Source organism: Cyprinus carpio, chromosome A8 (assembly GCF_018340385.1).
Source record: "Cyprinus carpio isolate SPL01 chromosome A8, ASM1834038v1, whole genome shotgun sequence".
NCBI classification, from domain to species: Eukaryota; Metazoa; Chordata; class Actinopteri; order Cypriniformes; family Cyprinidae; genus Cyprinus; species Cyprinus carpio.
Window position 1 is genome coordinate 6,006,265 of NC_056579.1, and position 15,863 is coordinate 6,022,127.

The 15,863-nt window shown below is 33.8% G+C and overlaps 2 protein-coding genes across 3 annotated transcripts in view; both read right to left on the bottom strand.

Moving 5' to 3' along the window:
* Positions 1-299: 299 nt before the first annotated feature.
* LOC109069638 (protein unc-45 homolog B-like) lies at positions 300-9,879 on the bottom strand. The gene is made up of 20 exons (XM_042761779.1): positions 9,762-9,879; positions 8,712-8,882; positions 8,593-8,629; positions 8,258-8,433; positions 8,083-8,172; positions 7,794-7,961; positions 6,629-6,794; positions 6,323-6,493; positions 5,495-5,666; positions 5,114-5,414; positions 4,915-5,009; positions 4,224-4,365; positions 3,949-4,089; positions 3,148-3,275; positions 2,746-2,812; positions 2,552-2,665; positions 1,649-1,764; positions 1,256-1,373; positions 1,002-1,157; positions 300-832 (listed from the first exon to the last, which is right to left on the bottom strand). The coding sequence occupies exons 1-20, from the start codon at positions 9,765-9,767 to the stop codon at positions 569-571; spliced, it is 2,799 nt and encodes a 932-aa protein (XP_042617713.1). The 5' UTR covers positions 9,768-9,879; the 3' UTR covers positions 300-568.
* Positions 9,880-12,936: 3,057 nt separating this feature from the next.
* LOC109069646 (phosphatidylinositol 4-phosphate 5-kinase type-1 beta-like) overlaps positions 12,937-15,863 on the bottom strand; it is a 35,779-nt gene continuing 32,852 nt past the window's right edge. For both annotated transcript variants that reach the window (XM_042761780.1, XM_042761781.1), the window contains 2 exons: positions 15,333-15,441; positions 12,937-13,944 (listed from right to left, as the gene is read on the bottom strand). In XM_042761780.1, the coding sequence (XP_042617714.1) occupies positions 13,942-13,944; positions 15,333-15,441 (112 nt within the window). In that variant the 3' untranslated portion in view covers positions 12,937-13,941. The remainder of the gene's footprint in view (positions 13,945-15,332; positions 15,442-15,863) is intronic.

Sequence of the window (15,863 nt, forward strand, 5' to 3'; positions counted from 1 at the left end):
ATCATTCAGAAATATAGAATGATCACTGATATTTATATGCATTTTATGTAAGTAGTCTGTACTGTTCTACAAATCGTATTGATTTACATTACACGATTTCAAAATTTCATTTTACTTTTTGGCCATATGAATTAAATTACAATTACAAAAAAAGAGCGTTTTGGGGTATTTTTAGTATTTTATAAGGTTCAATAAACTGTTCTAATGTAAATGTGTGTTTATTTGTGGTTTATTTGCACAGATGCACTCAAAAGGGTGATTTTGATAATATCAATATAAAGAAATGGATTCGATTCATCTTTTCTTCAAAAAATGATTTTAATCTGTGAATCAAAACTTCACAAGTGCAAATACATGAAATATGAAATGAGCATGTTCAATAAATACCAAATTCCACTGATCAAACAAACAGCCACACAAACATATAATCTAACAAAAAGAACTATGCTCAGCAGTAGAAATTTAAAAAATAAAACATTGCAAATGGTTTGCAGTCTTTCCACTTTCCCAGAAAGCAGACCATTCTGTACTCGCCTAATGACACGTCACAATTAATTTTTTTTTCTGTTTAATTTGAAAAGGGTTTGATAAGTCCAGTATCCATGGCTCTGGACAGGCAGGTGCGAGCAGCATTAATAGCATCCTGCTTCTTGGGGTTGTCCTCTAGTTTTGCCACAAATGTCAGGATCTCCAGCAATTCACTTTCAATGAGCTTCTTGGCTAGTTGTTCATCAGCGTCCAGCATATTAAACACCGTCACAAGACCTCTGTGCTGAATTTCAGGGTTGTCATGGATACACAATCTCTGTATGATCTCAAGCCACTGCCCAGTCTGTAGATGATGGCACATAATAGTAGAGTCAATCAACTTTGGTATGAGTATCTGATAGAAACATTGTACCATGTGTACCATGGTACTGCCACAATACTAAGGTAAGTGGAAGATTAGAGTGGGACAAATGAATCAAATGGACAAGACAGCTGTTTTTATTGATACGTACCACTTTAGTAATCTTAACAGCCAGTTTCTTCTGTGCGGCCGTGAGCATAGCCAGTGCACCAGCAGCCGCCCTCTGAAGCTGCACATCATCTTCACCGCAGAGCAGGACAAGAAGCTTGAGTTTATCATTGCCATCTTCCAGGTATCTGTCTTGAACCTGTTGAAATAAAGGAATTTGGTCAATATTTCCATCCAAACCTACAAAAAAATGCAATATTTGGTTAGAAGAATGTGTTCTCAATGGTAATTTCAAACCTCTTTGCAGCAAACCAGATTGCACATGCACTCTGTGGCAGCTTGTCTGATTTGATCATGTTCCTCAAACATGTAGTTCTCAATCTCTGGGAGAGCTTTTTCTTTAAGAATTTTCACTCTGTGGAAATAAAAAATAAAGAATTGCACAGATAAAGATTTGCTTTTCCAGAAGGAAGCTCAAGACCTTGTAAGGAATCAAATGAATAATTCAAAGTTTTAATTTAAAGAAACTGGTTCTGTGTAAATGAAATGTTTGCAGTTCCTCCTTCTGAATTCTCTGAATTCTGCCTTTCCTAAATTATTTGCATTTAATATTTAACATTGGGGCTTTAGAATGAATGGCTAGCTTAAATGTTTGTAGATCATCACCAGATGACATTCTGTGATACTTACCGAAGTTTGTCATTCAAGGCAGCCAGATTTGTGAGACCCAGCAGAGCTTCAAAGTTTTCCAGACCATCTCGTTCTGTGTTTAGCAAGGAAACCAGCGGTCGCACAACTTCATATATCTGTTATGGAAAGAATAGATATATGGAAAATGAGGTATTTTTATTTTAACTACCAAAATTAAAGGGATACTCCACCCCAAAATGAAAATTTTGTCATTAATCACTTACCCCCATGTCGTTTCAAAACCGTAAAAGCTTAGTTCATCTTCGGAACACAATTTAAGATATTTTTGATGAAAACCGGGAGGCTTGAGACTGTCCCATAGACTGGCAAGTAAATAACAGTGTCAAGGTCCATAAAAGGTATGAAAGTCGTCGTCAGAATACTCCATCTGCCATCAGACGTGCAATCTGGGTTATATGAAGCGACGGGAACACTTTTTGTAAGCAAAGAAAACAAAAATAACAACTTTATTCAACAATTCCTTTGTCAGCAGTCTCCTCTGTGTCTCTCCAAATCACCATATGCTGCTTATGCTGCGTATGCACGTCTGATGGCAGATGGAGTATTCTGACGATGACTTTCATACCTTTTATGGACCTTGACACTGTTATTTACTTGGCAGTCTATGGGACAGTCACAGGCCTCCCGGTTTTCATCCAAAATATCTTAAATTGTTTTCCGAAGATGAATGAATGGGTAATGACTAAATTTTCATTTTGGGGTGGAGTATCCCTTTAATATTTAAAATAACATGTGATAACATTGTTTTCAATACTGTGCAATGCATACATATCTCAAAAAAAATATTTTAGAGCATTTCATGATCCTTTCAGCTTTCCCGACAATGTATTTTGCATATTCTTTTGGCTTTCACAGTGAAAAGCTTGTAAAAGGTAATCTTACCCTCTCACCAGGGAAGGCCATTTCAGGGTTGGAGACGGCTGCGATCTTTGCCAGAGCATGGCTGGCCTTTATTTTTCCTTTGTCAGTTCCCTCCAGGGCTAATGGGATCAAAGCCTGCCACACATAGTGAACAGTTTTAAATTCCCCAAAGCAAGAGATTTACTGAAGTATCTACTGGGTTTGTGGTCTTTTACCTTTCCTCCACCTTGAGCTACAATTGTGCCACGATCTTTAATATCATCCGCCAAGGCAAGAAACACTCTGGGTGGACAAAAATAGTAAGAGCATTAACTTCAGCAGCATAATAGATGAAAAATCATAGGCCATATTAGATTTTAGAATGGAGGTTTCAGCATCAGGGTCTAGATTTAAAAACACTGAATGTAGTACCAAAGTAAATAAATAAAAATATATTTTAAAAATTAAGATAAATAAATAAATGGTCTTTCATTAATATTAAACAAAATGTGGTGCTTAAATGACTCTTGAATTTCAGTGGTTTCATTTGATGAAGTCAGTAATTCACAGCACAAAACAACCCAAACACAGCTGCTGACCTAATTAAAACAGACTTTTGACCCATTTTTGAGTCTTACCTTGCAAGCATCTCTTTGGTCTGATCAGTCAGGACAGAACTGTCTGCTTTGACCATGACAGTGAGAGCTGATGTGACTCCAGCTTTCAGTAACTTCTTCACTCGCCTTTCAATGAAGTCTTTCTTATCCTAAAGCACAAGAGAAATGTTTTAAAATATATATGTGACCCTGGACCTTAAAACCAGTCTTAAGTTGCTGGGGTATATTTTTAGCAATAGCCAAAAAAACATTGTATGGGTCAAAATTATCGATTTTTCTTTTGTCAAAAATCATTAAGATATTAAGTAAAGATCATGTTCCATGAAGATATTTTGTAAATTTCCTACCATAAATACATCAAAACTTAATTTTTGATTAGTAATATGCATTGCTAAGAAATCATTTGGACAACTTCAAAGGCAATTTTCTCAGTATTTTGATTTTTTGCATCCTCAGATTCCAGATTTCAAATAGTTCTATCTCGGCCAAATACTGTCCGATCCAAATAAACCATGCATCAATGGAAAGCTTATTTGTTCAGCTTTCAGATGATGTATAAATCTCAATTTTGAAAAATTGACACTTAAGACTGGTTTTGTGGTCCAGGGTCACATATATTAACTCATCTGGCGTAACATATCGAGCGGTGACAGCAGTGCAAGACAAGTTTGACATCATAAACTTCCATCTAATTTCAAACAACATTTGTAATTCTTGTATAATTATTAGCCATGCATTTATGAGTATTTATTGAGAAACTACGTGGAATATTTGTACTTTTAAAAGCTAATTTGCTACATCACAGGATTCTGTGTATGTTACCTTCGGGTGCTGCTCTGGGACATGTTGCTTGGAGAACTTGGCCAGCTGCACCATCTCAGGGATGATCTCTTTTTTGTCATAGCTGTTGGTGCAGTTGACCAGGGTGCAGGCAACAGCGTATAGGATGGTCTTATCTTTTGACTATAAAAGAAAAATGTTGCATTGCACATTTGTAAATTCATATTTAAATTTCTATTAAGTCATACGGATTGAGAAAATCTGTGCAATTGGCAAACTTGATCAACTTATTTCAGTCTTTTTATCTGTCAACACACCTTGGCAAGTTCAAACATGGCCCTCATGGCTGCTTCATCATCAACAAAGTCATCTTTTACATCAGCATCATTGGTAAGGTAAGCCAAACCTTCAACGGCCCATTTCCTGGTACGCACATCAAGTGTAGGGTTGCAGAGCCACCTGGAATAAACAAAATCTAGTTGAAATGCAGTGTAAACCCATACCATCTGCATGAAGCAAAAGCAAACGCTTTATAAGGCACTGTTGACAGTGTAAATCAGGGTGGTCATAAAATGTTTATGAGTTTCTGACAGTAGGAATGAAGTGTTTTCCATTTTAGATTCAGTGTATTGTCTTTTTGGGCCAAGAAAGAAGTTTTGAGTCCTAAAAGTTGCACAATATCCAAAAGCTTGGGGTTATTAAATTTTTTTACATGTTTTTGAAAGAAGTCTTTTATGCTCACAAAGGCTGCATTTGTTTCATACAGTAAAAACAGTAGTATTGTAAAATATTTCTACAATTTATATATATATTTTATATTTATATATATATATATATATTCAGTTCTATATATAAAGGTCCTTATTTTTTAAATCCATTTAATGTATCCTTGTTGAATAAAAATCTTACTGACCCTAAACCTAAAATAGTGCAGGATTTTATACTATATTAAAATATTCCTTAAAAAAGATAATGTAATTTCTAATGATATGACTCTAGCATTCTCACTTTCTGCACTGCTTTGCCAGTTTCTCAGTGGAGCCCTCAGCAAATTGTCTCATGCTGTAATCATCTCCTCCAGCGGATCCCAGTTTACACAGACCCTGAGAAAAAAAAAATTGATTATATTTAGTTAAATATGCAAAATACAACAACTGCTCATGTTTAACTAATGAAAACAAACACAGTTTGAATAGTGTCTGCTCACCACAAGGGCTCTGATCTTGATCTTCTCATTTTTAGTTTTCTTGTACATGTCCTTCAGCAGAGTTACTCCATTGCTGATGAAGAAGGAGGCTTTGCTGGTTTTGGTGGACGCGTGAATGAGGGCCTCCACTGCTACCAGCTGGTCCACTTCACGCTCTGAACCACAAAGGGCCACCATCATCTCCATAACACCCTGACGACCCGCAAGGACGTTGCCCACGTCGAAAGGCCCCTGTAGAAGGCCTGATAGAGTATTGATGGCATGGATGTTTTTGTCCATGTCGTTGGGGTCAAATTTGCTCCTGTCAATAGAAACCAGCGACATAGTATATGTGTGTATGTTTATATAAAATCCTAATTTTGAAGTGAAAGTGGAACTTACTTAATGTATTCGTCACAGATATCTCTGAAGTTATCTCTCTCAGGGTCACAGCGCAAGTCATCATAGATCTTGTTGAGAAGAACGCTAGCAATCAGCTGTGTGTTTTCCGTCAATGGCAACTGATCCGGAAGGTCTGGAACCTGACCACAGACCTTCAGAATCTTCTTCAGACCTGTTTTTCAGACATTTCCATAAAAACATTACATGAAATCATGTCTTTTCTGTACTTCTAGCAGCACAAATCATGTGTATGCACTAAGCAATTTGCCTGTGAAATCTTTTTACAAACAAATCATTATTCACCAAAGTTTCAGACTAAAGGATATTATAAATTTATGAAATTTACCACACATACAGTATGCAAACAGTACATACTCTGGGCAGCCTTCTAATCATGTTAAGATGACATTTATATTAGAAAAAAATGCTATGAAAGAACGGTTGTGCAGAAAGCGCTTATGTGGATAAGCTTTGGGCGCATTTTAAGCAAATACCTATCCTCGCTTCGGTGTAGTTTTGACGCAGAAGTATAAATCAGCCATAAGTTCACAATCTATTTCTACTATAAATTAGGGATTGAGGAGGATAAGGGAAAAAATAAATAAATAAATAAATAAATAAAAGAACAATACTATGTACAGTTGCTTTATCATTAAGTAATAGGTACAAATCATAGTGCGTATGTGTGTGTTGTGAATTAGGCTGACATTTTCTGTGTTTCTCAAATATGAAATAATCCATGCATTTATTAGTGATTAAGACCCAATGATTGTTTTTGACAAAAAAAACCCCATCTATTTCTTCATACTGTAATGTTGAATAACATACCATGGTCAATGGTGAAAAGGGCTTTGGTGTTATCTGTGTTTTTCTTGTCTTTCCTTGGCACATTCTTGGTCAGGAGGTTCAGGGCCTGGTCTCGGCCGTGTCCAGACACCTTCTTGCTTGTGATCATCTCCAACAAGGCAAGAAGAATATCCTTCAAGTCCTTACTGGAATCTGCCAGTCATCAGACAAGAGCAAGAAAGCAGGAAATGAGTTTGCAGTTTTAACTCAATTGCAAATCAGGTCAAATTATTACAATCTTCAGTAATGTTACTCTGAATTCACATTTGCTCAGATGTCTTCTCTTACCGAGTACAAGGGCCTCTTCTTTTCCATAATTTCTCTTGTCTCCTCCAGACAGGGAGTCATAGACACACTGCAACAGGTTTGCAGTGGCCAGAACGATCTCCTCATTGTCTACAGCCATGACGCTGCACAGTTTGCTTATTCCCACTGTGTGGATGATGGCAGTTGCCTTTAAAACCCAAAGATGTTATTAACACAAACATTTTTAAACAAATGGTTTGCAAATACAGATGTGCACTAAGAAGACTAATGTTTATTTAAGACCTGTGGAATTAAAATGGGTGTTTTGTGGCCTTTATTCCTTATTAGCATATCACTTTTATTGCATTAGATATTGCATAAACTTGCAAAACATTCTAGTCAGTATTTGTGTTGTTTGTTATATATATATATATATATATATATATATATATATATATATATATATATATATATATATATATATATATATATATATATATATATATATATATATATAAAATACAAAATCTTAATATTTGATATTATATTATATTATATTATAAATGTTTATTCTTAATAATTAACAAATTCAGATTTGTTAATTAAAGGATTTTTGTCTTCATTTTGAGACAGAAGTTTTGTTTTGTGGCCTTAATTGTATTCCTTATTATTTATCCATATTCTTTTATTCAATGCTTTATTGCATAAATTAGCAAAAATATTTTAATCAATATTTTTGTCTTGTTTTTCAGGAAAATAAAAATCAATCATTTAAAATAATAAATATATAATATATAATACAGCATCTTAATATCTTAATATGTGCATGAAATATATTACATTATATCATATTATATATTGTTTTTTGCTCCAAATAATAAATGCAGAGAGTGTGCTGATTTAGGGATATTTTCTTACCCACAAAAATAAGCATATTCATAAAAAAATAAAATAAAGTCCCCCCCCCCACATACATTTTTAATTTATGCTTAAAAATAGGGGAAATCTTATTTTAATATAAAATAAAACCAAAAATAATACTAATTAATTTAACATAAATTCTCTAAAAAACAAGTCTCATATTAATTTATACTGTATGCATATTTATTTACAATCGTAGTTATCTTAATTGGTGCAATTTTGTGAGGATGTTTAAATATTTTTAGAGAAAAAAAGATTAGAAAATGATTATTTTGCTGTTCCTCACCCGTGCTCTGTGGCCTGTGCACATTCCTGACAGGGTTCGTATGGCAGCCAGAATCATCTCAGGTTTTCCTGTGTCAATGAGCTGCACGAGTAAAGGCATACCGTTGTTCTGGAATATTCTCTCTGCACCCGCGTCCTCTCTGGCCAGGACAATCAGGTTGTTGGCAGCCTAGTGGACCCAACAAACAAGTTCAGATTTACTGAGAATCATGTGACTGCGTTTAACACTAATTTAGCTTTTGCTTTACTCTTGAAAGCTAAAAGGGAACAGGAGATGAAATTGTTCAAACCTTTTCTTGCTTTTCCTTATCTGATTCATCTGAAAATAGGATGTCAAACATATTCTGTACTCTGGAGTCTGTTGAGAAGGTTGTTTTCAGCTGTAGAGAGAATCAGATATGCTCTTTAGAAACTCAGATGTACATTATGTGAACTTAAAAGCATTTTTACAGAAATGATCATCACCTTCTGTTGGATCTCAGCTCCGAGTCTTCTGAGGGTCTCGAGGAACGTCTTGTTTTTAGGCTCTATGGTTGCACATCTCTGGACGTCCTTGAAGGCCATGTCCAGTTTGCCAAGCTTCTCGAGCGCTTGACATCTTCTGTACAGAGCCTTGATGTCTGCGGCATCCACATCGATAGCTAATTGGTCAGAAGAAACAGATTTTTTAATGGATCAATAGTAACAGTAATAGTTGATGGTATAATGAAACCTGAAACCAGAACATATATATATATATATATATATATATATATATACATATATATATATAAGAATAATGAATTTGTGAATCATTTTACCTTTACTGGCATCTGATACTGCATTGTTATAATTTTCCTGGAAAACAAGACATTGAATTAAATTCATGCAGAAATATGATGTGTTTTATATAGGCTTGTAATGTGTAAAGGATTCTTACCTTTTTCAGGAAACAGGCTGATCTGTTCCTGTAGATGACAGCAAGCGCCGTCTTGTCTTTACAGGACTTAATGGCTTTAGTGTAGCACTCAATGGCTTTGTCGATTTCTCCGGCTTGGAAGTGCTTGTTGCCCTCTTCCTTTAACTGGACTGGATCTGCAATTTCTCCCATCTAACAGAGAATGTAACCATTTAAAAGGTAACATATTGTTCACATGCAACTCTTTTCTGTTTACAGTCAAATTCATTCAAGTGTTACATTTAAACATATTTTTTAATTGAGCTTTCAGACAATATACTTGCACACAACATTAAATCAGCAGCATTTGTTTTCTAAAAACATGTAATTATTAATATTAATAGAATTATTATTTAAATATTTTTTAAAAAATATAAAAATTATGCAACAAATACCACTTAAATTACATGGTTTTTTTTTTTTACTAAAGTAGCAGAATTAATCTCTTTAAAAATTATGTAATTATTAATATTATTACAATTATTATTGTATTATTTAAGTGTGTGTGTCTTTGTGTGTGTGTGTGTGTGTGTTTGTGTGTATGTGTGTGTGTGTGTGTGTGTGTGTAAAATAAACACTTAAAAGCATATTTTGAATGTTTTCTTTCCACTAGTCTGAAACAACATTTTATGAAAAATCTAAAATTGACCAGTGCATGGAGAAAAAACAACAACAACAACAACAACAACAAAACAGTGTTCTTGACTGTAGTGTCTTGCATTAATTACAAACTTTTAATCCTAACACATTGTTCATTCTTGCAACATTCAAACGTAGCACATCAAAACATGTTCAAATTTCCTTTTTGTGTGCCAATCCTTCAGTGTTCTCAAGCAAATGGTCAAGCACATGTTATCTCTGACTTTAACTGTCTGACCCTCATGCCTTATTTGGGCAACAAATAGAGGTCTGACCTCCACAATACTGCACACAGTCAGTGGCAACTTCTGTTATCTATACATCATATATATTCCCCTCTATAGATTATGCATTCAAAAACAAGCACTGTTGCATGTGATCATAGTTACATACCGTCATTGAAGTCGATTCTGCTTCGTCGTATGAGGAAAGTCTGTCCTGTGTGTAGTTTCTTGTCGTTTGGGTTTATCAGTCGTAACAGCCCCCCAAGAGTCACTTATATATATCTTGCACATGGGGGGGGGGCATACCAGAATAATGGATGGATCCATTTTATTATGAGGGGTGGCAAGGTCTTCATCCACCCCACCTGTTCATACAAATGCATTTTGCATCTTACCAATGACAACCTGTGATTATATCTTTCAGGATTTGTTGTTATTCCACGTCATGCTGATTGTTTATTCCTGTGATGGTAGATTCATTTTAGTTTGCAGATAAGTGGACACCCCTTATATCAGTGAAATGGCCCCTCTCTGATATGGTCTATTTAGGGAGAGAGAATGACAGCTGAGAAATCAGTAGCAAATGTCCTGAGCCGACCGATGGGAGGGGGGGAGGAGGTGTGTGTCCCAACAGCTGGGGCGGTGCAGGTCTGACTGGTACTTTCTAGAATGGAAGAACTCTCGAAGATGGTAGTAAAGAACTGGGGGAAGGTGTTACAATGTAACAAAACATCCTGCAAACTTCTGGGAGGTGCTGGTGAGTCACAACACTACTGCTACTACTTATTATCACTACATTATATATCATGCACAATTATAAATTAAATATGATTAAAACTGTTAGTATTAATATCATGTTAAAATAAAATTGCTTTTGTTTTTGGACAAAAATAAGGTAAAAACACAAACCCACAGACTTTTTGCCTAATCTATTCAGTTATTGATATAAAATCAATATGCATGCCCTGTTGTCACCCTGTTATTGAAAAATATTTTTCCGTGTTGTAATTGAAGATTATTCATTTACAAATAAATACTATTTTAGTCTTTCCACTTAAAAATGTCATGTTTAATTCATATTTAATCTGTTACTTGCCATTTCTTTGTGAAAATTAAAAGCAATTTCTTTGTGAAAACTGTTTCAACACTAAATTTTATGTATACTGTATAAAAGGAAATGAATGATGAGATATTTTCACTGGCAATATTGATACTAATATCTAAGCAAGTTGGCAATATAACATCAATATATAGACTGTTAGGGGTCAGTAACAGGTTTATTTTTTTAATTAATATTTTTCCTTAAAAAAATTACATTGAATGGATCAAAAGTTGCATTTAAGACATTTATAATATATACAAAAGATTTCTATTTTTCTAATGTTTCTTAAAGTACTAAATCAACGTATTAGATTGATTTCTGAAGGATCATGTGACTCTGAAGACTGGAGTAATGAGGATGAAAATTCAGCTTTGCCATCACCGTAATTAATTACATTTAAAAATACATTCAAATAGAAACTGTCACTGTTATTTTAACTTGTAATATTTTACAATATTACTGCTTTAACTGTTTTTTTGATCAAATGATTGCAGCCTTTGTGAGTGCAAGAGACTTCTTTCAAACATATATAAAATCTTACTGACCCCAAACATTTGAATATTAGTTCATACTGTAGATAACATAATGGGATCATCTGTACATAATACATTTATTCACAAACAATGCACGTCGCAATAATCTCAAAATGGCCAAATACTATGGGATTAGATCTCTGCTATAATTCTGTGGGCAAACTATCATATTTTGAGCGCGCAAAAGTGCGTTTTGCATACGTGCGAACGGAGTCTCGCAAAGAAGAAAGTCTCGCAAAGAAGAAAGTATTTTGAGCGCACGAAAATCAATTTTTGCTGCCTTGACAACCAATACCAACATTCCTTGCATTACAATGACAACAGAAGAGGAAAAATACAGTGCATGCATAATTATTATCCAAGTTGATATTGTTTTTTGTTTTTTTCAAGCACATTTTACCAATTCCAAACTACATCAATCTTAATAACTACTATTAATCTAGTATTTAATCATTTATAATTGATATATAATTATTCATGAAGGCTGGAAGTGAAAAATGTTCAGGTGTGCATAAATATTAAGCAGATATTAAGCAGATTTTCATTTACAGATAAAATGAGCCAAAAAAGATATTTAACTCAGACTGAAAGTCAAAAATTATTAAATGCCCATTACAAATATTCCAAACTAATGCAATACTAGAAATAGCAAAGTTAATGTATAACCACTGGACAGCAAAATGCTCAGTGGTTCAGCAGGGTCAGTCAAAAACATGTGTAGAAGAAAAGATGCATGTTTACTGCAAAAGAATTAAGGTAAAGGATTAGAAATCACAAGGAACCATTTAGTCTCCAGCGCCACCATTTTCCAGAACTGCAACCTACCTGGAGTATCGGTGTCAGGTTCTCAGAGACTTAGGTTAAGTATAGAATCCTAAAAATGACCCCTACTTAATAAGAATCACACACTGAAGTGTAGTAAAATACTTGAAGACTGATATATATATATATATATATAGACCAGATAAGTTGAGAGTGACTCTGGAAGGACCAGCACCACATCCTCTTGTACCACTGTTTGAAGAATTTATCTTCCAGAATCTGGCAGTAAGTTTTGGAAGTTAATTTTTAGTCCATCTCAAGATTATATCTGTAGAAGATAACCTGATTAATAATTATGCACACCTGAATATAAAGCATTTTTCACTTCCAGCCTTCATGAACAATTATATATCTGTTATAAGTGATTAAATACAAGATTATTAGTAGTTATTAAGATTGATGTTGTTTGGAATTGGTAAAACGTACTTGGAAAAAAAATATAATCAGAATATCAACTTGCATAATAATTATGTATGCACCGTATTTTTCCTCTTCTGCTGCCATGGTAATGCAAGGAATGTTGTGAATGGTTGTCAAGGCAGCCAATCAGAATTTAGCAGTCTTGTCTCTGATTGGCTGTAATTATGGCATATTGTAACGCTGGGTTGTGTTGAGCATAGAGAGCACTGAGGGCGGGCATCAAGGGAGAAAGCTAGTGAAACGTTGCACGCGCAAAAGAGGAGGTCTGCACACATCCAAAAACTTGATTTAGATTTTAGTGCGCTCTAAATACTTTTTTCTTTGCGAGACGAACATTTTCTCCACAAAACTCAGATTGCACACTTGCAAAATGCACTCAAAATATCTTCTTTTGCACGCAGAACTGTGGCAGAGATCTAACCCCAAAAAATACTGATTGACATGAAATTCACACCATTAACACAAAGTTAATTTATAATAATGATTTAATAAATTATGGCCTCAAAACAAACAAAGGTGCATTAATAATATTCAAAAGACATTTCTGACATGGCATTTAAAAATCAGAAGCGCACTAGCATCTATCATCAAGCAATCATTTGGATGCTTCTAGGAAAAGGATCTTCTGAGAGAATGTAAAAGCGTGTATGAAACTCACCCATCCCCAAATGAAAGACTGACTTCTCATCTGCGTTTTAGCACATAAAAACATTCTGGCATTTAGATATATGTAAATAATGCACACTGCTTATTGGAATCCCACTCTTGATTATCAGGAGCTGATGTACCAGCATAAATCTGCGCAGGACTGAAGTTACACAGTGAAAGACACTCCTACATTTACAGTACATGACACATTTGTGATCATAAGAGATGTCTGAGAACTAAAGTCACACATCTGTTGTTTCCTAAAAAATGTGTTTTTTGGAAATAAAACATCATCAGGATTATTACTCCAGTGAGGAGAACTACGTTAACACACACTTGTATAATGTATGAAGATTGCACAGTTAAAAATATCTGAACAGCTCTGTTTCCTAGAGTTTGAATCGCCAAACACTGCATTCTAGGTCACTAAAGACTAGATCCTTCAGGAGGTAAAGAAGATAGCTGTTAGAACCCATCTTTGCATATCAAAGGAGTGTAATTATTGCATGTTTTCAAAACAATGAATGATGTGACGTGGCATCTGTCTTCAGTCTGATGCCAGAGCTGCCTGTAATGTTCGGGCTACAAAAGCACAATCAGCATTTGGTTATGGATGTCCATGAATCTGAAATCTTGTAGCCATATTCCCTCTGACCAGTCCAAGGAAATATTTAGCACTGTGATCTGATGTACAGATACAGATCCAGTTTGTTTGTAGATGTTGTATTGGCGAATGTTTCCTTTGTTTGGCAGCAGGTGGCGCTCTCTGCACATGTGGCAGGTGATGGGGAGGGGAGAGATGAAAGATCATCTCATTTTGCTCCTTACTGGAAAAGAGATCAACAACATGTAATAAGTGGCAGTATAATATATATAAAATATAAAGTATATTTAAGAACAATAGTTTTAATGAAATATAAATAATAATAATAACCTGGTATTTTATATATATATATATATATATATATATATATATATATATATATATATATATATATATATATATATATATATATATATATATATATATATATATATCAGATTAAATTTTTAAGTTTATTATTTATTTCGTATTCTATTACAAAAACTATTTATAATTTAAAAAATGCTGGAAAGATGATTACCAGCATGGTCAAATTTTATAGCAGTTACATGTTAATAGTGTCAGAATAACTTTCACAATATATTTTAAAATGTCATAATCTGATATTTCTAAATATTTATGAATATTTTAATTATTATGTTATAATTTGTAAATATTTACAATATCAGATTCAATTATGAAAGTTATTATTGATATTACAAATGTTATTATCTTATTTATTTATTATTAAATTATTATTATTTTTTATTATAAATTGTAATACTGACTGACTAGCTTTATTCCTTACCTATACAGTAACTTTCAATATTTAATCTGATATTTATAAAAAAAAAAAAAATCATGGATAAGGTTAGTCAGTCAATATTACAAATAATAATTAAAAAATATTTATTATTATTATTAACAATAATAATTAATAAACTTTGGAATATAATATAAATATTAACTTGGAATGTAATCTGATATTTATATATTATAAGGATATAAGAATTAAAATATAATACCATTAATATTAAAAATATTAAAAAATAAAATAAAAATAAAAAATATATATATAAACACACACACACACACACACACACACACACACACACACACACACACACACACACACACACAAACACACATACATTCATACATATATGTTCATTATTTTATTACATAATTATAATTTATAAATGTTTATAAATATCAGATTAAATTCTGAAAATTAGTATTGATATATTTTTGAATTTATATACAAAAAGAAGTAAGGGATAGTGCAAGGTTAACTGATCGATATTGCAAATTACAAAATAGATAGTTTTATAACTAACTATAGTCCTGAATGCTTATTCCAGAGAGCCATGTAATAACAGATATTAAAAATAATGTGAGTGAAAATAAGGCTGTGAGGGATAAAAGTACAGTGGATTATACCTATACCTGTGTACCTTGGTATTGATAATTAAGTCAATAAAACACTAAAATATATTTGCAAAAAACATAGGATAGTACAACCTACTGAACGTATTGTACTTCTGTTCCTCACAACTTCATTTTCAATATGACCCTGACTTAAGATTCATAGATCCCTTGGGATGCAATTGACACTGTACTGCACAAACTCACAAAGTAGACATCCAGCACGGAGTAATCGTCTCTGTCTACGTCCATGGTGCTTTGCGCCGATGTCAGACAGATGGCGCTGTCCTCCAATGTAAAAGTTGAGCAGGCACATCTGAACAGCACAAAGAAGCTCAAGTTACAAATTAAGAGTCCCCAAAACATGACAGTTGAGTATTGAGCAAAGCTGGTGGCCTCATAAATGCCACAACTGATCTGAGAGGATGCTGTGTGTGAGACCAAAACAGAAAGCACTTCAGTGGTAATATTTTTTTTTCATTACTGTGACACACTTCAGATGTGCGCTGGCCATCTGTATCCACTTTGGAATGTGCTTATGTATTTATTGCCTGCAATAATCAATAATCTTGAGTTATTGCTGCCATGGCGACCAGACCCTTGCTCAGCTCATGAACATAAAGCACATTGTGCATGTGACACATTTCTGACGCTGAGGGTGTTCATTAACACAGGCTCACCCTGGACTTAATCAAACACTTTTACTCAGTCTTACTTAGGTCAGTAAGATATTTTTTG